Here is a 22,040-nt window from a genome sequence, read left to right as displayed (position 1 = left end):
CATTCCAGCGTGACACTGTACATCCCACTGCATGGCAGGAGACGTCACGGCACTCCCTTGGCCCAGCATGGACACACGCTGCGGCAAAGGAGTGCTGAAAAGCTGTGGTGCCAGCAGCTATGGCACCCTTTCCATGGCGCAAAAAGAAACCACTTTTTGTGGCTTCTTTTTGCACTGTGGACCTGCTGGGTTGGGGGCATGGCGTGTGGTTGCCACGTCCCTGATCTGATAAGGAAAGGGGTTGTCTGAAAGCCCCTGAATCTACCTTTAAATTTCATTTTATAACTTATTCCATTTCAATCCAGAATTAAGCCCACAGTAGATATTTCCCCCCCATTTCTGGGTTAAATATTCTAACATCTTTTTCCAATCCTCAATATAATTTTTAGAATTAATCCTGTTGTCATTTTATCCATTTCCAATAAATCTAATAACTTTAGTAGCCATTCCTGTTTCAAAAAATATTTGCAAGCTGTGAATAGTTGAATCTGTGGATAAAGAAGCCGTACGATAAAATGGAACATGTGGTACCGATGATAGCTCTACAGCACCATCTATTATTATTGTTATTGTTATTTATATTCTGCCTTTTTCCCAAAAATGGGACTCAGGGTGGCTCACAACATTAAAAAAATAATACAATTAAAAGCATATACGCACAGTACAATTAAACGCATACATTAAAATAGAATTAAATTATTATAATATTAAAACAAGTTACATGTTGGAAGAATAAAATACAATTTAAAAAGATAAATGTGTTAAAATACTTTTAAAAGCCTCAGGGCAGAGGTGGAAGAACCTGCTTGCAGTGGCTTTGCAAATGAAGAGAAGCAAAAGCTTCTGTTCCAACTGCTTCCTTGCAGGCTCTTCAAATGGGCTTCCTCATTCGTGGGACATGAGGACACAGTCTGGGGGCATTGTCTGAATAGGTTGTCCTCCTTCCCCAATGGCTTTCAGCCTCCTGAAGTGTTACAGATGTTTGTTATTGATTTGTGCCTTTCCCCTCCTTCTCATTGTGCTGCAGGTGCCAACTGGACCCACTGCCAAAAGGTTGCTCTTCATCCTCCAGCCGAGATGTTCCTGATGTGGCTGGGATTTGTGCTCCTTTGTACCTCCATGGCCACTTCAGGTGAGACTCGATCAACCCACTTCCAACCCTGTCTTATCCTTCAAGAGTCCACTCAAATAGACCAGCCAAGCCTTTTGTGTGATAAACAAAAGCATGTGCTGGGGGATTATGTTTGAGACTGTAGGTATCAGGGTCTCCTGTTCTGATGAAGCCAAGAAAATTTGGTTGCAGCAATCTGAAAAATTCCTTGACTTTACATGGCTTGCCTAATGGGAAAACCAGGCAAGTCTCATGATCAGAGGCATTCTTTTCCATTCTATTATTTCCGCCACACTTTAATTTATAGGGTTAAAGCCTTTTGGATTACATTTCCTAGAACACTCCAGCTAGTGTGGTTGTTTGCCATTCAGGCTAAGGTATTCTGTAATAAAAGAACATCATTTTCCCAAGCCTAGGTAACCCCCCCAGTGAGTTCAATAGTACTCAGTTCCAGGACATGTTTCGATAGACATATTAGTTTTTAAGAGCTTTCTACTCTCTTCTTTCAAAAAAAGGTATGAGAAGAGTGACACCTGCCTGTCAAGGCTTGTTTTGTCCTCTGGGGAACATTTCACCAGGAATTCCTCCTTTGAACATACCCTACTCAAACAAATGAGAATTTCAAACAAACATAAAAGACATATCCAGGGGTAGCTGTGTTGGCAATGTAGCAAATTACAATAACATCCCAAAACCACAAAACAGCAATACCTTTATTGGGACAACCAAATGCAAAAAACAAAACAAAATGTGTTGCATGCTTTCAGAGCTCCACTGACTTCTTCATCCTGTAAAGGTGATAAAAATCATACAGGGGAAAATTAAAAACAACCATGATGTTAGTCCCAAGCCTGCATTTTGTCAAGATGTGGCTGTTCTCAGTTCAGGTGGTTCTGGAGGAAAATCCATGCAGGTGGGCTCTTCTTCCTTCTGGCTATGTGGGAAATATTCTTTATTTCCTGGAGTACCCACATGGCCAGAAGGAGGAGCCTAGCTGCATGAATGGGATTAACATCATCCCCCCTCTATGATTTTTAGCATATTTGTTTGACGAAGAAGCCAGTGAAGCTTCAAAACTTTTGAAAGCTTGTAACATGTATTTTTTAAAATTTGGTTGGCCCAATAAAGGTATCACTGGGGCTTTTCAAACCGGCGCTTTGCGCCAGTCTGGATATGTGCTAGGGCTGCCTGAGGGCGGCACCACCACATGCCCTGCAACCCTAGCACATTGCGGCGGCGTGATAATGGCAGCACCCTGTATACATGGGCACCACCATTATAACATCATGGCTGCGCTGCAGGCCAAACGGCGTGGCGCGGGTGTGACACCCCCGCTACGCTGCAGGCCACTTGGGGCGCCCTTTCAGTGTCGCATGAAGAAGCTCTGAAACGGAGCTCCTTCTTGCCGCATGCATCGCTGGAGCAGCCTTTACACGGCCGGGCCAGCAATGTGGAAGAGAAAGGGGCTGAGCGGCCCCTTTCTCCCCTTCCCCACAGCTGTTGGGGTGTCCTTCCCCGAGGCCTGGAGAAGCGGTGTATTGGGGCCTCTGGGGCTGCCGCTGCGGACGCCCAGGCCGCAATCTGGAGGGGAAAGGGGCAGGTGCAGGTTGCCTCAAAGGGGTGGTCTGTATTCCTCCACTGTTTTTAAGCATGAAAGAGTTCTTTTTGTACTGTGTCCAAAGGAAGGCGACTAATATGGTGAAGGGCCTGGAAACCATGCCCTGTATTATATTGTAATCATGTTGGTATATTTGTCTGTGTTTACTCACCTCTTGAGTGTTCTTTGTTTTAAATTGTTTGTATGTTTTAATAATTAATAAAATGTAATTAAAAATAAAATAAAATGGTGAAGGGCCTGGAAACCATGCCCTGTGAGGAACGACTTAGGGAACTGGAGATGTTTAGCCTGGAGAAGAGAAGGTTAAGAGGTGATAAGATAGCCCTGTTTAAATATTTGAAGGGATGTCATATTGCGGAGGGAGCAAGCTTCCTTTCTGCTGCTTCAGAGAACAAGACCTGGAACAATGGATGCAAGCTACAGAAAAAGGGATTCCATCTAAACATTAGGAGGAACTTCCTGAAAGTAAGGGCTGTTCGACAGTGGAACACACTTCAGTCCATCTGGTGCCATCCGGCCATGGAGAGAGAAATGAAGGCCCAGATCCATTGGGCCTGGACTGGACTAAGAAGAAGAGCCCTCCCTCGTATCCATCTGCCTTGGTCTAGGCCTCAGAGGGAGAGAAGAACTGCTGGACCTGATCCCATTCCCCACCACCATTCCCATTTCCTTTTGTGTTGTGACTTTTTAGATTGTAAGTCTGAGGGCAGGGAACTGTCTTATTAAAATGTTTATATGTATAGCGCTGTGTAAATTTACAGCACTATACAAAAGCTTAATAATAATAATAATAATAATAATAATAATAATAATAGTGAAGTCTCCTTCCTTGGAGGTCTTTAAACAGAGGCTTGATGGCCATTTGTTGTGGATGCTTTGATTGAGAGTTCCTGATTGAGAGCATGGCAAGGGGTTGGACTGGATGGCCCTTGTGGTCTCTTCCAACTGTACAATTCTATGATTCTATGATACTATTGTGTTCCATGTTTTCAACATCCCAGTTTCTTGATACTTTAAGGTGAAAGGCAGAGCTTTTTCAAAGTAAGCTTCTGTGTTGTCATTCGGGGAGCTCAGCCATTTCTGCAACATGTACCTGGTGTGCTGGGTCCATAGTCACCTGGATGAATTTGATACTTTGCCTGCTGCTCCAAGGTATTTCCTGCTTGCCTGCTCTGTTATCCCAGGATCCACTTCCCAGTCACCCCTCTTCAATCCTTGATATCAAATTAATATCAAAAAGGGATGTTTTGGGCAGGTAGTAAAAAAGGGATTCTCCAGTGCAGGAAACTAGCCATACCATATTAGGAAATCCAGATGGCTCGGTATGGGAAAAGCTAAGGCAATTAGCCGAGATGAGATTGCTCAGGATTGAAATCAGCATAATACTTCCCCTAAGCAGTTTGATGGGGAGAGCTGGATCTGGAAATTGCTTGCATACTACAGACAAAGGGAGTTTCCTTCTGGGAGTGAAACTCTTTTTGTTAGAGAACATTCAAGCTGATTGTTCTTGCATTTTTCATTTTATGCTTCTCCCCTGGGAAAGTATTTAACTCTTGGAAAAAGCCATTTAGCTCCTCAAACACTGCCCAAGACCCATTGTTTGCTATAAATACATGTGCCTGAACAATAGCAAGTCAGTCCTGTTTTGCAATCGGTACAATATCTGTCAGATTTAAGACCCTTCAGTACTGCTGCAAGAATACTGGGTCACATTAATCTCCCAGCTTTCTCTCAGATTGGAACCTGGCTTCTGGAACTGGTAAGCATTGACTATTGCGGTCCTTTTATTTGCTATCCAATACCATTTTTATGTATATATCTCAGTTCTTGTGTGTGTGTGAGAGAGAGAGTGTGCTTAGTATGTGTGTTGATTCTCCCTTTTATAAATAAACTAATTTGGAACCTGCTTCTGGAGTTTTCTGCGTTCAGAAATGGTATACAAAGGCTTAAGATTTCAGCTTTCCATTCCTGAAGCCCTCTTGCTGTTTCCTATTGAACCAAATCATTTTCTTCATTGAATACAATTTGTGGGTGCCCTTTTAGAACCCTCTGTAATTTAGGTAACAGCTCTAACTGTTCTCTCCTTTTCCTACACCTTTCCAGATGATTTACCATTTCACATGGATTCAGTAATTGGAATTTTAAAAGACTTGGAACTCCATCTGAATGTTACCTCAGACCTGGCTGTTATGGAGCTTTTCCAGGAGTTGGAATATGGTAACAGCGAACTGTGGCAGCATTTTCTTGGTCCGGTGATTTCAGTGCCCTCAAATGTGTCTTACTTGAATGAGCAGCAGAAGTCTTTCCTCAAACACCTGATGAATCGCACAGTTGATGCTTCTTTGGTAGAGCATGGGGTGGTCTTAACCCCTGATGGGACCACAGTTTCCCTTGGACCTCTTATTGCTGGAATAGCAGCTGGATTCAAAAGAAGACATGACATGGCTGTTCTTTACACACCTTTGGTCACTGACCCCGCAAATAGCTCTCGTGTGGATCCCCTCTTTGCTACTACAATTGCGGTGGACCTTGGCATGGCTTTTCTGCTCTTTCACACAAAGCAGAGCCTAGTGGCCCTGGGGCCAAATGGCTGCTGGGATAATATCTCTGCACCTCACACATTCACCTTGATGGGACCTCCCTCCCATATTACTGATGCTTTCATCAATGGAGCAATGGATGGCCTCATTCTTGGAACCTTTGTGGCAGAGAAACCTGAGCCACCACCCAACATCAGTGACCTGCTGGGTGGCTACTATGGAGGAGAAGTGCTAGAGAAGGGAAATCACCAGATCCGGAGCAATTTCCGGCGGAAGAACTTTGCAGCCCTGGTGAGCGAGCAAAAACTAAGGGATCAAGTAGGAAGTTCTATGCACCTGCTCAGGCAGCTGAATAAAGACAGTCCCCTCTTTGAAGACATCACAAGTGAAGAAATAGTACTTCTTGCAAAACAGGTGGTAGAAGAATTTATGGCATTGTATGTAGGTATGTTATGTGCAGGTCTCTTGAATGGCACCATTTGTTTTATTGCCATCTTCTCTAGCTTAGCTATTTGTCCTATGCTTACCCTGGTACAGTCCTGTATTGCTGCAAATCCATCAAAGTGACCTCACTGATTTATAAGTATTAATTTTTTGAAAATGTGTTGTAAGCTGCTCTGGATCCCCTCCTGGGAGAAAGGTAGGTGAACAAGTAAGTAAATGTCCTTCCCATTTTTAGATATTTGTTCTCATAAAATTGTGGGAATACTTTAGTCCCACAATTTGGAGCGCTGCTCTCCACTCTGTGCTCACTACAACATGTAAAAAACTTTTTAAATACACACACACACACCTTCTCCATCACTAGACAGCTGAATACATGTTCCTAGGTCGGGGTAGACAAAGAGGGAATATGAGATGGAAGCTGAAAAAAAGAAAGGCAAAAGTGCAGATAAGGGAAAACGTAAAGATGCTATCATACATCCCTGTCCCACTATACTTCCTAGCCTGGCTGAGACCCGAGGGTGTATCCACACTGCAGAAATGTAGCAGTTTGACATCATTTTAACTGTTGTGGATCCATCCTGTGGAATTCTGGGATTTGTTGTTAAGCGAGATGCCAGAGATCTCTGATAGACTAAGTTGAACATCTCACCAAACTACAAATACCAAGATTCCACAGGATGGGAGCCATGGCAGTTAAGATAGTGTCAAGCTACTTTATTTCTGTAGTGTGGAAGAACTGCTGAACATGCAGCACACTCCATCAAGTACAGGACATACACATATGAGGACCATTGCTGTAGACTGAATAGTTGTGCCCTAGGGTGGCCAGAGTGAAAACTGGGGAGGTTTCCTGTCTCCTTAAAGGTTGTGTGAATAGCCCAAAGGCACCAGATCCCATCTGATATTGGAAACTAAGTAGGGTCAGCCCTAGTTAGTACTTGGATGGGAAACTGCCAAGGAATACCAGGTGCTGGAGACAAGGGCGTGTTACAGACTGCCAAAATAAAGCTGCTTCGGGTCTCTTTGGAGGTATGCTGTTTAAATGATGCATGGATCCTAAGAGTCTGGAAGCTGCATCAAAGATGCAGTCCGGTGCTTAGGAATGGAGTGTGGCTTTGGCGCGACCTCCAGACTCTTAGGACCCATGCATCATTTAAATAGCATACCTCCAAAGAGACCCGAAGCAGCTTTATTTTGGCAGTCTGTAACAGGCCTATATTTCAGAGGAAGGACTTGGCCAAACCACCTCTGAGTATTCTTTGCTTAAGAAACTCCTATCAGATTCATGGGGTCATCATAACTTGACAGGTGACTTGAAGGCACATCCAGTTGGCCTTGGATTCTTTAGCCATAGATTTAAGCATCCATTGCTTGATATATATATATATATATATATATATATATATATTCAAAAAAACAACCCTTGATTTTGATGTTTTATATAAGGGACGCCATTTTACTATGCCCCTGTATTTAATGGGACATGAGCATCCATAGATTTTGGTATTCATGGGGGGGTGTGTCCAGGAATCAAACCCCAGTGGATACCAAGGACCCACTGTACACACAGAAGGGACGGTATATTTCAGTAGGTGCTCCTTGTTTCCTCCTTGTGCAACATGCAACAGCCAAAATTCCTTCTTCTGCACAACCATTTAAGGTACAGGAGCAATCTCTTATTTTCAGCCTGGCAACACCAGCCCTAGCAGTAAACCTGGGCATTTTCATGAGACACAGTGACAGATATTTTCAGTACATTCTTGCACAAATTATATTGTAGTGAATGTTGTTCATGCAGACCAGAGTATCAAAGAGAAACTCAAAATCTCACTGACATGGACATTTACCTTCATGTCAGATTTTATATTTATTTATTACAATGCATGACAGAAGAGGCCTCATGTAGGGCTCATCTTTGTACAAAAGGGATGCTGAGGATGACACAACATTGTGGCTCTAGCTCACCTATGGGTTTTTGAAATTAACTACTGTGTCTCAACTGTGCTTTAGTTTAACACTGTGTTACCCAGGATCAAGCCCTCAGACAGCCTTCTGTGACCCTTAGTATCAAATCAATACCCAAAAGGGATGTTTTAGGCAAGCAATTAAAAAAGGGGGCTCTTCAGCACGGAAAACCAGCCATATCATATTTGAAAGTCTGGATGGCTCAGTTTGTGAGAAGCCAAAGGCACTTATCTGAAGTTGCTTAAAATCAGACTCTGCATAATCCCTTCATTGAGGAGAGTGATGATGTAGAACTGGACTTGGAGACTGGTTGCAGCAGACAATGTGAGTTTCCTTCTGGCAATGAAACTCTTTTTCTCTCAAGACATTCGTGCTGATTGTCCAGTCATTCCTTCATATTGCACCCCATTCTTCTTCCCTGGGAAAGTCACTTAAGCCTTTTAACTCTTGGACCATTGCCCCCAGGACCCAGCTCTTGCTATAAACATGAGTGCCTAGGCACTAGCAAATTAGTGTGGTCTGAAACCAGGCAGAACCTCTGTTGAATTTTGACTTGATACCTCAGTAGCCAGCCACCCCTATTTTCTGCAGGCAGCTACCAAGCCATCTTCAATCCAGCCATCCCAAAACTGGAGCTTTGCTTCAGGATTGGTACAGTATTGCCAATTAGCCACCCTGCAACTTGCTATTACCTTCTCCCTTTGCATCTTTAGTTGTTTTGAGTGTGTGTGTGTGTACGCATGAAAATGGTGCTTGCATGTGTGAATTTCCTTTTTACATAAACTAAATTAATTTGGAAACTGCCTCTGGACTTCCCTGGGCTTGGAAACATTATACAAAGGCTGAGATCCCAGTTTATGTTACCGGAGCCCTCTCACTGCTTCCTATTGAGCTATATTATTTTCCCTATTGAAAACAATTTGTGGGTGTCCTGTCAGGACCCTCTGCAATTTAGATAACAAATGTGCAGCTCCCCCAAGCAAATGTCTCTGTTCTGCTCTGTAACTCTTCCTTGTTTGACTTTTCTTCCCTAGAGTGTCCTGCCATCATCCCAAGGTGCATGTGGGGGGCCAAGCCCTACAGAGGAACACCAACCCAGCTAAAGTTGCCCTTGGACTTTGTATACATCCACCATACTAGCACTCCTTCAGAGCCATGCAGAACCTTCTCAGCATGTGCAGCTGACATGCGCTCCATGCAGCGATTCCACCAAGATGTCCGTGGCTGGGATGACATTGGCTACAGGTCAGCAATGTCCTGATGCAGCGTCCATCCATCCATCCCTTTATTTATATCCTGCCTTTCTCCCAAGCTGGGACTACAGTTGGCTAAGGCTGCTGCCACACTGCGGAATCAACACAGTTTGAACCCCCTTTAACTGCTATGGCTCAATGCTATGGAATCCTGGGATTTGTAGTTTGTTGTGGTACCAGAGCTCTCTGACAGAGAAGGCTAAATATTTCACAAAGCTACAAACCCTCAAAATTCACAGATTTCCCCATGAATGATTTGTTGCTGGCTATTCCTTGGTTATTCCCAGGATAAATCTTCTTTAATCGTGATGTCGTATGAAAATCTTCACCACGATTGTGAGACTTTCCCAGGATAGTGACAGTTTAAACCCCCAATTTTCTCTGTGTGATAAAGTCCAGAAATCTAGCCTTCATCTGTAAATGCCCTGTTTAAGAGTATAATCCTATACCTACTTATATGCCCACTGAAATCAGTAAATCTTAGTTTTCTCTTCAAGATCCTTTTGTAATTGCCACCTCCACTTCCACACACACACACACACACACACAAATTCTTAACTCCCATTCCTTTCCCAGAAGTAAAGTGGACCCTCCACATTCACTGGGGTTAGGGGCACAGAACCCCCCATGAAAGTGGAAAACTGCAAATAATTAAAAAGAACACCTCTCTAGGAATCTCTAGGTCCTCCAGAGCAACATCTGCTGGAGGTTGACCATCTGTAGGAGGACCTACAGATGCCTAGAGAATTGTTCTCTTTAGGAATTTCTAGCTCCCCCAGCATGACTTCTGACAGATCTTGACCATAGAGTTGTGCTGGAGGAGATTCCTAGCGAGCACATATTAACCAAATATGTGAATAATCAAATCCACAAAAGTGAAAACCACAAATGTGAAGGGATGACTGTATGCTTATTTTAAATATAATTAGCTCCCATATCTTATGTTAAGGAAGCTATCTTGCTACTTTCTATGAAGGATGTTATTTGTAAGTAAGTAAGTATATGAAAACTCTTCCATTGTTCAAATCACAACAGCCGAATTTTAAATCTTTCCGCAGGAACATTATAGTCTGATATTTTGCATTTGCCCAAGGGAATACAATTGCCACTCCTTCTCAAGTATTTAAACACAGAGGGGGTTAGTGGGAGAAATCCCACTAGCCATTTCACCACGGTCCCCTCTCCAAACTTTCTCTTTTCTCCCTGCACAGCTTCGTTTTTGGAAGTGATGGGTACCTGTATCAAGGAAGAGGCTGGCACTGGGTGGGAGCTCACACTCTAGGCTACAACAGCAAAGGCTTCGGCATCAGCTTCATCGGGAACTACATGACGGACCTTCCAGCCTGCTTTGACTTGGAGCTTATGAAGAACAACTTCTTACAGTGTGCGGTGAGAGGTGCAAGACTGCAGGCCAACTACACTATCCATGGGCACCGTCAGATGGTATTAAACACCTCCTGCCCAGGAGACAAACTCTTCCAAGAGATAGCAACGTGGAAAGGTTTCAAGGTGAGATGCGTCATGGACCAGGGTGTTCGCCACTGTGTTTAATGCACACAACAAAGTCTCCAGATACAAGAAACAGACAGTCTCCTTCAGTCAACATTAATCTGAAAAACGGAAGAGCCACAATCTCATCCATGTCCAAGTCAAACACCAGAGGGCAGCATCTGTCACAAACCATGGAGGAACAAATTCACATTACTTTGCTGAAATAAATTGTGAAAATCATGCCTTGATATACTTTGATGTAAACATTTCAGATGGGGTAATATGATAGGTTTGCTTTAGGTTCAGAAACAACTTGAAGATACACAACAAAAATATGAGCCAGCATGGAGTAACGGTTTGAATGTTAGACTACAGCTCTGGAGATCAGAGTTCGATTCCTTGGTCAAGCATGAAAACCCACTGGATAACCTGGGGCAAGGCACACTCTCTCAGCCTCAAAGGATGGCAATAGCAAATCCCCTCTGGAGAAACGTGCCAAGAAAACCCTATGATAGGTTCTCATTAGTGTTGCCATAAGTCGAAAATGACTTGGAGGCACACAACAACAAGATATGAGATATATAGGACAATCTCGGGGGAATTGTGTAGCAGAATGGAAAGGAATGGAGAAATACTACCAGATATTCCTTGGGGCAACAGAGGCCTCATATTTAGACAGATAACCTACCACATCCAGGAACTCATCCTGGCGTTGAGAAGCCACCATACAGTGTAGTAGAGAGTGGAAACTGGCCTATACTTATCTAGCCTAATATGATACATGGAAGGCTTTTTCAGAAGACGTTTTACAACAGTCTCCTTCAAGTACATTTGGACCCTGCCTTGTAAAGAATCATTAAGTACTCCTGTTAGCCACTCAGCCAGTCACAGGAGGAGCAAGGGTCTACTACCCATTGGAGAGATTACATACAAATAGCATACCTCTCCTGAATCCAAGGATATTCAGCTACTATTCCAACTTCATAACAGCTGTCAACCTGCCGGATCTTTCTTGATTTACTCAGTAATAGCCTTTCCTTTAGTGGCTTCTGAAACATGGTATAATCTAACAAAGAGACATTTATTCTCTAAACATAAGAATTTGTAGTAAATTTAGTAATACAGAACATGTTGGCACCTTAAGTGCTAACAAATATACTAGAGCACAAGCTTTCATGGATAATAGTGCACATTATTATATGCATGAAGTGCTTATCCAGCATTTCAGTTATAATACATGTATACAAGACACGTTGGGAATGAACTCAGTGAGATGAGAGGGAAATGAAATACAAAAAAGGTTGCTAGTGACAACCACATTATTGATACTGGTCATTCCCATAAAACCTAGCAAATACCTAGGCAGAAGAGAATCCAGTTAACACAGTATGATAAGAGACTTGTCCCTATTTAAACCTCTGGTGATAAGACTGGACTTCTCTAATGGAGCAGTGTTGGGTGTCTCCCTGTGAAGTGGACTGCTTTAAGGTCTTTGGAGGTGTCCTGGGTGGATTAAGTATTTGAAATTTGAATAATTAGCAGCATAACACTGAGATAACAATACCATTCTGAAAAGCACAGTAGGTACAAGAAAAAAATGTCACAAAAACCTTACAAAGGAGTTTTTAATTTACAACTCTTATCACATGAATGAATCAAGGCAGAAGAGCAAGTCTTAGCTTCCCAATTCTGAATTCCCAATTCAGGCCAAAATAAAGCTACTTCGAGTCACTTTGGAGATAGGCTGTTTAAATTAACTCTTGGATTTCTCCACTGTCCTCTCCTGCACTTTTATTACTTTTGCGTGTCACAAAAATGCAAACAGACAAAACCAATGTTGTATGAAAAGTAAGAAATGTGGTCTGGACTCTGGAGACGAAGGGATTATCCATCTAGAATGTCTTTTACATCTGTGTCCAGACAATGGTGCCAGTGATGGATGCTGGGAAAGAAATGGTTGAAGTGTAATGAGGTGCTTTCTAAAAAATGTCAGCCCCAAAGCATTCAGAGGAAACAGACATAGAGCTGCTATTTCAGGAAACCACAACGATGAAAGTAAATCATGCGGTACATCCAGTTGCAGAGGGATCCACATATATGTCTTCGACATGGAACTGAACACTGTTTGAAATTGTCTGTTTACTATAATGGCCAAAGGGAAGTGCTGGTCTCTGTAATGAAGATGAACTGAACTGAGCCTCATTAGAGACTCTATGCACCCTTTAGAGGTACTTTGACATCAGACATATATCTTGTTTTGTGGAGCTGAGACAAGATGTGTTGGGCTGGTGGTGGACATCTGTTGCTTGCATCCTGTGTCTTTCTGCAAACAGGAAAGACTAAGCTCTCCGTAGGTGCCCTCAGCAGCTTCAAAGAACAGATCAGGGATCATGGCAGGGGATGTGACGGATGAAGCGATCAAAGCTATTTGCTGCTTGTCAGGGCGAAACTTGGGCCAGAGCTTCTCAGTTCCATAGCCAGCAGCAACTGAAGCTTGAGTAGCAGAATGAAAATGTACAGAGGCCCTTTGACTTTTGTTCTTATAATCAAAGAATCATACAAGCATAGAGCTGGAAGATACCACAAGGGCCAGTCCAACCCCCTGCCATGCAGGAACTCAAAGCACCCCAGACAGATGGCCGTCCAGCTTCTGTTTAAAGATCTCCAAGGAAGGAGGCTCCACCACTCTCCTAGGAAGTGTGTTATACTGTCAAACAACTCTCACTGTCAGGAAATTCCTCCCAATGTTGGGGTGAAATCTCTTTTCCTGTAGCATGCATCCATTGTTCTGGATCCTATTCTCTGGAGCAGCAGAAAACAAGCTTGTTCCATCCTCAACATGAAATCCCTTCAAATCTTTAAACAAGGCTATCATATCACCTGTTAACTGTCTCTTTTCCAAGCCAAACATATCCAGCTCCCTATATCTCTCTTCCTAGGGCATGCATTCCAGACCCTTCACCATTTTGTTCGCCCTCCTCTGGACATGCTCCAGCTTCTCAACATCCTTTTTGAATTGTGGTGCCCAGAACTGGACGCAGTATTCTAGGTGAGGCCTGACCAAGGCAGATGCTATTACTTCCCTTGATCTAGACACTGTGCAGCTGTGCACTGTGCAGCTTAGAATCACTTGGGCCTTTTTACCTGTCACATCACAATGTTGACTCATGTTCAACTTCTGGTCTACTAGGACTCCTAGATCCCATTCACATGTAGTCTCATTCAGCCAGGTGTCCCCCATCCTATATCTGTGCATTTTATTTTCTGCCCTAAGTGCAGTACCTTACATTTCTCCGTGTTGAATTTCATTTTGTTAGCTTTGGCCCAGCTTTGCAGTTTATTCAGGTCATTTTGAATTTTGATCCTGTCCTCTGGGGTATTAACTATTCTCCTAATTTGGTGTCATCTGCAAATTTGATAAGTATGCTCCCAATTCTGTCATCCAAGTCATTGATAAATATGTTGAATAACACTTCCTGGTGGACTGGGGGTGTGGCGTTCAGAGAGCAGAATGCAAAAGAGGAAGACTGCATTCCAGATGAACAGACTCAATCAAGAAAGCCACAGCCCTAAGACCTGAGCAGGGCTGTTGAGGACAGGGTGACTTTGGAGGCCTCTCATTTGTGGTGCCATCTTAAGTCGAACTCAGCTTGAAGGCATTTAGCAACAAAAATGCATATAACATTAGAAAGGGGGCTTCAAGATTACAGGATGTGGTTTGTAGGCAAGCTTGAATTTGAGAGATGTTTCCTTCTGGGTGTGCTAAGATGTTTCAATTCCAGTTTGCGAGAGCTGTCATAAAATGTAGGATGACAATGAATCAAGGTAGGATAGATGTTCAGAGTGCTGTGTTATTTGTTTGCCAGTTGAAACTGCCTACTCAATAAGTTTCAATGCGATGTTAAATTCAAGAAATCCAGAAGTACAAGCAAGGTACAAGCTGTGCAAAGGAAATCGTAAGAGCCACTTTCACACATTAGTCAAAATGCCCTCAAGACTCTGGCCTAAATCCAATAATTATTAATCTCAGGTTCAGCTACAGACCCACTGCAGTGGCGCTTTCACAAGTATTGATTTGTTTCCACTTATTCCATGGGTCTACTCTAGAGGCAGGATGGTGTCATACTTTGAGCGCTCGACTATGACTGGAGGCCAGGCTTGAATCCCCACTTGGCGACAGAAACCCACTGGGTGACCTTGGGCAAGTCACATTTTCTCTGAGCCTCAGAGGCAAACCCCATCTGAACAATTCTTGCCAAGAAAACCCTATCATGGGTTTCCCGTTAAGGTTGCCATAAGTCAGAAACAACGGGAAGGCACTCTGGCTTTGAGCTCAACTAGGGTCAAGCGTTCTTGTAAACCAGAGCCAGCTCAGGACATTTGGTGCCTGAGGTAGTTATGTATTAAATTGTGCTTCATTCCCCAGGTAAAGATGTATTCCATGTTACCCAAAACTGTTCAGGTTATGTTTGTACCCAAGGCAAGAATCCCAACACAGACTTCTCCCTACCCTGGCAATAAAAACACATGAGAACATGGAAGGAGTTTGGTGGTAGCCGCAAGCTGAAACCTGAAATGCAGCACAAAGGTGGTGTTGGTTTGTTGTCCAAGAAAGAAGAAGAGAGGACCAGATAACTAGCATTTGTCCCATTCCTGGCCAGTCCAGAGGCTTCATCACAGAATCATAGAGTTGGAAGAGACCACAAGGGCCATCCAATCCCCTGCCATGCAGGAAATCTCAATCAAAGTATCCCCGACAGATGGCCATCCGACCTCTGCTTAAAGACCTCCAAGGAAGGAGACTCCACTACACTCTGAGGGAGTGTGTTCCACTGTCTAACAGCCCTTACTGTCAAGAAGTTCCTCCTATCGTTGAGATGGAATCTCTTTTCCTGGAGCTTGCATCCATTGCTTCGGGTCCTAGTCTCTGGAGCAGCAGAAAACAAGCTTCTTCCCTCCTCAATATGGCATCCCTTTAAGTATGTAAACAGGGCTATCATACTACCTCTTAACCTTCTCTTCTCCAGGCTAAACATCCCCATTCCTCATAGGGCATGGCTTCCAGACCCTTCACTATTTTAGTTGCACTCCTTTGGACATGCTCCAGTTTCTTAACATCCTTTTTGAATTGTGGTGCCCAGAACTGGACACAGTATTCCAGGTGGGGCCTGACCCGAGCAGAATAGAGTGGGACTATTACTTCCCTTGATCTAGACCCTATACTTCTATTGATGCAGCCTAAAATCGCATTGGCCTTGTTAGCTGCCGCATCGCACTGTTGACTCATGTTCAACTTGTGGTCTACTTGGACTCCTAAATCCCTTTCACACGTAGAACTTTATCGCACCGGGTTCTCGGCCCGGCCCGGCCCGGCAGGAAACGGAACGAGTGGGGGACGGATTTTACCGCACACACCCGTCCCTCACTCGTTCCCTTCCCCCTCTCTTCCCTGCCCATTCCGTTCCAGAGGAAACGCTTTTTGAGAACTGTTCAGAACAGTTCTCAAAAATTTCCCCCTCTGGAACGGATTAAGAATGGAAGAGAGGGGGAACGGAATGAATGAGGGACGGGTGCGTGCGGTAAAATCCGTCCCCCACTCGTTTTGCACTCTTCCCTGCTCCTTTCATTCCGTGCTCAGAACAGAATGGAAGGACGAAGAGCGATAATCTTAGTAGTCTCATTCAGCCAGGTGTCCTCTATCCTATATCTGTGCATTTCATTTTTCCGCCCTAAGTGCAATACCTTATATTTCTCTGTGTTGAATTTCATTTTATTAGCTTTGGCCCATTTTTCCAGTCTATTCAGGTCATTTTGAATGTTGATCCTGTCTTCTGGGGTATTTGCTACTCCTCCTAATTTGGTGTGATCTGCAAATTTGATAAGTACTCCCCCAATTCTGTCATCCAAGTCATTGATAAAGTTGTTGAATAGCACTGGACCCAGGACAGAACCCTGTGGGACCCCACTGGTCACTTCTCTTCAGGATGAAAAGGAGCCATTGAGCCTTATCACATGTGGGGGGTTTGCAGCTGAGATCTTCAGTCACTCCTGTTCTAGCAATGCAAAACATGATGTTTTTTCACACCAGATCTGGAGTCACTCCTGTATAGCAATGTGAATTCACGTTAAAACATTATGTTTTACCACACCTGGTTGCCTTTCCATTGCCCTTCCAAATTGAGGGGGAAGCAGAGTCAGTTTGATTCCAAACAAGTCATGCGATGTGGATTCAAGCAAAGTGTGGTCAGTGCACATTGTATTACCACACCAAAGGGTTCAACGATTCGAATCGGCACCCTTGCGCATGCTCAATGGGGCTCTGGACTCTGTCCTCCTTTCCTTGTCCCCTCCTTAGCTGTCATCCATCACTGGGCTGAAGGAGCAGTCAGGGGATGATGGGATAGGTCACAGGGGGTCACTGGGGCCAGGATCGGGCTGAAGGAGCAGTCAGGGGATGATGGGATAGGTCGCAGGGGGTCACTGGGGCCAGGATCGGGCTGAAGGAGCAGTCAGGGGATGATGGGATAGGTCTCGGGGTCACTGGGGCCAGGATCGGGCTGAAGGAGCAGTCAGGGGATGATGGGATAGGTCGCAGGGGGTCACTGGGGCCAGGATCGGGCTGAAGGAGAAGTCAGGGGATGATGGGATAGGTCGCAGGGGGTCACTGGGGCCAGGATCGGGCTGAAGGAGCAGTCAGGGGATGATGGGATAGGTCGCAGGGGGTCACTGGGGCCAGGATCGGGCTGAAGGAGCAGTCAGGGGATGATGGGATAGGTCACAGGGGGTCACTGGGGCCAGGATCGGGCTGAAGGAGCAGTCAGGGGATGATGGGATAGGTCGCAGGGGGTCACTGGGGCCAGGATCGGGCTGAAGGAGCAGTCAAGGGATGATGGGATAGGTCGCAGGGGGTCACTGGGGCCAGGATCGGGCTGAAGGAGCAGTCAGGGGATGATGGGATAGGTCACAGGGGGTCACTGGGGCCAGGATCGGGCTGAAGGAGAAGTCAGGGGATGATGGGATAGGTCACAGGGGGTCACTGGGGCCAGGATCGGGCTGAAGGAGCAGTCAGGGGATGATGGGATAGGTCGCAGGGGGTCACTGGGGCCAGGATCGGGCTGAAGGAGCAGTCAGGGGATGATGGGATAGGTCGCAGGGGGTCACTGGGGCCAGGATCGGGCTGAAGGAGCAGTCAGGGGATGATGGGATAGGTCTCAGGGGGTCACTGGGGCCAGGATCGGGCTGAAGGAGCAGTCAGGGGATGATGGGATAGGTCACAGGGGGTCACTGGGGCCAGGATCGGGCTGAAGGAGCAGTCAGGGGATGATGGGATAGGTCACAGGGGGTCACTGGGGCCAGGATCGGGCTGAAGGAGCAGTCAGGCGATGATGGGATAGGTCGCAGGGGGTCACTGGGGCCAGGATCGGGCTGAAGGAGCAGTCAAGGGATGATGGGATAGGTCACAGGGGGTCACTGGGGCCAGGATCGGGCTGAAGGAGCAGTCAGGGGATGATGGGATAGGTCGCAGGGGGTCACTGGGGCCAGGATCGGGCTGAAGGAGCAGTCAGGCGATGATGGGATAGGTCGCAGGGGGTCACTGGGGCCAGGATCGGGCTGAAGGAGCAGTCAAGGGATGATGGGATAGGTCACAGGGGGTCACTGGGGCCAGGATCGGGCTGAAGGAGCAGTCAGGCGATGATGGGATAGGTCGCAGGGGGTCACTGGGGCCAGGATCGGGCTGAAGGAGCAGTCAGGGGATGATGGGATAGGTCGCAGGGGGTCACTGGGGCCAGGATCGGGCTGAAGGAGAAGTCAGGGGATGATGGGATAGGTCGCAGGGGGTCACTGGGGCCAGGATCGGGCTGAAGGAGCAGTCAGGGGATGATGGGATAGGTCGCAGGGGGTCACTGGGGCCAGGATCGGGCTGAAGGAGCAGTCAGGGGATGATGGGATAGGTCACAGGGGGTCACTGGGGCCAGGATCGGGCTGAAGGAGCAGTCAGGGGATGATGGGATAGGTCGCAGGGGGTCACTGGGGCCAGGATCGGGCTGAAGGAGCAGTCAAGGGATGATGGGATAGGTCGCAGGGGGTCACTGGGGCCAGGATCGGGCTGAAGGAGCAGTCAGGGGATGATGGGATAGGTCACAGGGGGTCACTGGGGCCAGGATCGGGCTGAAGGAGAAGTCAGGGGATGATGGGATAGGTCACAGGGGGTCACTGGGGCCAGGATCGGGCTGAAGGAGCAGTCAGGGGATGATGGGATAGGTCGCAGGGGGTCACTGGGGCCAGGATCGGGCTGAAGGAGCAGTCAGGGGATGATGGGATAGGTCGCAGGGGGTCACTGGGGCCAGGATCGGGCTGAAGGAGCAGTCAGGGGATGATGGGATAGGTCTCAGGGGGTCACTGGGGCCAGGATCGGGCTGAAGGAGCAGTCAGGGGATGATGGGATAGGTCACAGGGGGTCACTGGGGCCAGGATCGGGCTGAAGGAGCAGTCAGGGGATGATGGGATAGGTCACAGGGGGTCACTGGGGCCAGGATCGGGCTGAAGGAGCAGTCAGGCGATGATGGGATAGGTCGCAGGGGGTCACTGGGGCCAGGATCGGGCTGAAGGAGCAGTCAAGGGATGATGGGATAGGTCACAGGGGGTCACTGGGGCCAGGATCGGGCTGAAGGAGCAGTCAGGGGATGATGGGATAGGTCGCAGGGGGTCACTGGGGCCAGGATCGGGCTGAAGGAGCAGTCAGGCGATGATGGGATAGGTCGCAGGGGGTCACTGGGGCCAGGATCGGGCTGAAGGAGCAGTCAAGGGATGATGGGATAGGTCACAGGGGGTCACTGGGGCCAGGATCGGGCTGAAGGAGCAGTCAGGGGATGATGGGATAGGTCACAGGGGGTCACTGGGGCCAGGATCGGGCTGAAGGAGCAGTCAGGCGATGATGGGATAGGTCGCAGGGGGTCACTGGGGCCAGGATCGGGCTGAAGGAGCAGTCAAGGGATGATGGGATAGGTCACAGGGGGTCACTGGGGCCAGGATCGGGCTGAAGGAGCAGTCAGGGGATGATGGGATAGGTCGCAGGGGGTCACTGGGGCCAGGATCGGGCTGAAGGAGCAGTCAGGCGATGATGGGATAGGTCGCAGGGGGTCACTGGGGCCAGGATCGGGCTGAAGGAGCAGTCAAGGGATGATGGGATAGGTCACAGGGGGTCACTGGGGCCAGGATCGGGCTGAAGGAGCAGTCAGGCGATGATGGGATAGGTCGCAGGGGGTCACTGGGGCCAGGATCGGGCTGAAGGAGCAGTCAGGGGATGATGGGATAGGTCGCAGGGGGTCACTGGGGCCAGGATCGGGCTGAAGGAGCAGTCAGGGGATGATGGGATAGGTCGCAGGGGGTCACTGGGGCCAGGATCGGGCTGAAGGAGCAGCCAGGGGATGATGGGATGGGTGGCAGGGTGGCAGAGAGGATGAGATGGCATGAAGGAGGAGGAGAGAGATGAAGGAGCAGGATGCAGGGGGCCAAGGGGGGGCGACATCAGAGTAATCTTCCACACCAGACCGATTTGAAGTGAAATTGAAGTGAGCTTGAAAGCGAATTCTGTGAATTCACTTTTTTCCTGATTTCACCAAAATGAGGGGTCACTTTGGAATAACTGCAGAAGTGCCACAGAAGGAGCGCCCATAGAAAGGAATCTTGTCTGATAACACATTCACGTTTAACGTGAATTCGCATTGTTGGACCCGCAGTCACTCCAGATCTGAGCTGTAAAATCTCCAAAAAGCTCTGTGTGATAAACAGCATTGTTGAGCACCCTTTGGGTTCGGCTGGTCAACCAATTACAAATCCATGTAACAGTTGCCTTGTCTAGCCCACATTTTACAGAATGTCATGGGGAACCTTGTCAAGGCCTTACTGATATCAAGATATACTATATCTACTGCTTTTCCTTCATCTACCATGCTGGTAATTTTATGTCAGCCATACCCTGAAAAGAAGACAGAGTGAAGAAGGGGGCAGGAAGAGAGCGGAAAGATTGGGGCCAATGGTTCTAAAGGAAATGGAGTTGCAAGAAATTCAGGATGGAATTCCAGGTTTGGAGAGTTATGACGATGTTCCAGAAGAATGTAGATTTTTGTACCATACTTACTAAAAATTAGACATCTTCTAAAAATAAGCCATAGTGTGTCTTCTTAAAGAAAAATAAATATAGTACAATGTCTTATTTTTGAGTAACCACAGTATGTTGACTTTTTGTGATTATTGCTTTCTAAATGTTCACTTTTTAATGATCTGCTCTCTTTCCTGGTATTGATGTCAGAGTAACTAGATGATAATTGTTAGGATCCCCAATTTCCCCCTTTTTGAAGATGGGAACAACGTTTGCCCTCCTCCAGTCTGCTGGGACTTCTCCTGTTCTCAAGGCGTTCTCAAAGATTAATGCCAATGGGAGATTATATTTGCCAGTTATTTTAATAGCCTCGGATGCAGTTCATCTGTAGCATTTTCATTTTATAACATTTTAATCATTTCTTGTAGCATGGAAAGTTATCTTTTTTTAAAAAAAAATGGTTTAAGGAGGAGGAGAACATGTTTTCACCTATAATCTAGAGTGAAACCAATGTTGCAGCACTAAGAATTCCTCCCTGTATTTTATTACAGTGATATATCTAGAGAGAAGATTTGTTTTGTCTTACAACTCAGTGTTTATCCCCTGAGCATTGTGCTGTATTTGGTGGAATATTTTAAATAGTTTCAAGGTGGCTTTATTATTTGGGGAACAGCATGATTGTTTTGCTGTAATTATATATTCACACACAGATCATGTGCCTTTGCCTTCAAAAGGTCCCTGGATATTTTCTGGCATCGCTACTCTTGTCGTAAAATTTACATCTTCACACGGCGATGCCCTGAGATATTTTGATAATGGAGGTGAAAGACAAGGTGGCACTTGTTTTTTTTACACCCAGAAGCTGGCTAGAGACTTGTACTGAGTGTCATTTCAAAACTCAGTGGGTCTATTCACATTGCATAAGTATATTACTATCATTCCAGTGCCATGGCAATGTCCAGGGAATTTTAGTTTAGTGAGGCATTAGAGCTCTCTGACTGAGGATTCTAAATGCACTTGCCCAAATTACAAATCTCAAGATTCCATAAGATGCAGCCATGGCAGTCAAAGCGAAACCATAGGCTGCATCCACACTGTAGAAATAATCCAGTTTGACCCCATTTTAACTGCCATGGCTAAATGCAATAGAATTCTGGGAATTATAGGCGCGTTACAGACAGACCAATGAGACGCCATCATTACGTGCAAGGGTGGCACTTCCTGACGCGCCTTGCCCCTCATGCATAACGAGTACGTCAAAATGGCAGTGCTGCAAACAGATGGGTGCCGCCATTTTGACGTCACAGATGCACAGCATCCGGACGTCGCGTGCCAGAAGTGGCACCGCGAGTGCGCGCCTCGCGCCTTGCGGCGCCTCTTCCAGGGCACAGGAAGAAGCCCCATTTTGGTGCTTCTTTCTTGCTGCACCCGGGAACCGCGCGGTTTGGCTGCTGTGGTTCCCGGACACAGCAACCGGCAGCAGCGTGAGACCGCCCGTTTTGGGCGGTCTGTA

The 22,040-nt window shown here is 46.3% G+C and overlaps 1 protein-coding gene across 5 annotated transcripts in view; it reads left to right on the top strand.

Annotated features, from left to right (window-relative positions):
• Positions 1 to 10,665, top strand: part of PGLYRP2 (peptidoglycan recognition protein 2) — a 30,136-nt gene extending 19,471 nt beyond the window's left edge. For all 5 annotated transcript variants that reach the window (XM_089489075.1, XM_089489072.1, XM_089489073.1 and 2 more), the window contains 4 exons: positions 1,028 to 1,132; positions 4,833 to 5,714; positions 8,716 to 8,926; positions 10,146 to 10,665. In XM_089489075.1, the coding sequence (XP_089345201.1) occupies positions 1,078 to 1,132; positions 4,833 to 5,714; positions 8,716 to 8,926; positions 10,146 to 10,485 (1,488 nt within the window). In that variant the 5' untranslated portion in view covers positions 1,028 to 1,077 and the 3' untranslated portion in view covers positions 10,486 to 10,665. The remainder of the gene's footprint in view (positions 1 to 1,027; positions 1,133 to 4,832; positions 5,715 to 8,715; positions 8,927 to 10,145) is intronic.
• Positions 10,666 to 22,040: the final 11,375 nt, after the last annotated feature.

Source organism: Sceloporus occidentalis, unplaced genomic scaffold, assembly GCF_023333645.1.
Source record: "Sceloporus occidentalis isolate IW3139 unplaced genomic scaffold, rSceOcc1.0.p SCAF_1, whole genome shotgun sequence".
NCBI classification, from domain to species: domain Eukaryota; kingdom Metazoa; phylum Chordata; class Lepidosauria; order Squamata; family Phrynosomatidae; genus Sceloporus; species Sceloporus occidentalis.
This window is presented reverse-complemented; position numbering and strand designations above follow the sequence as displayed.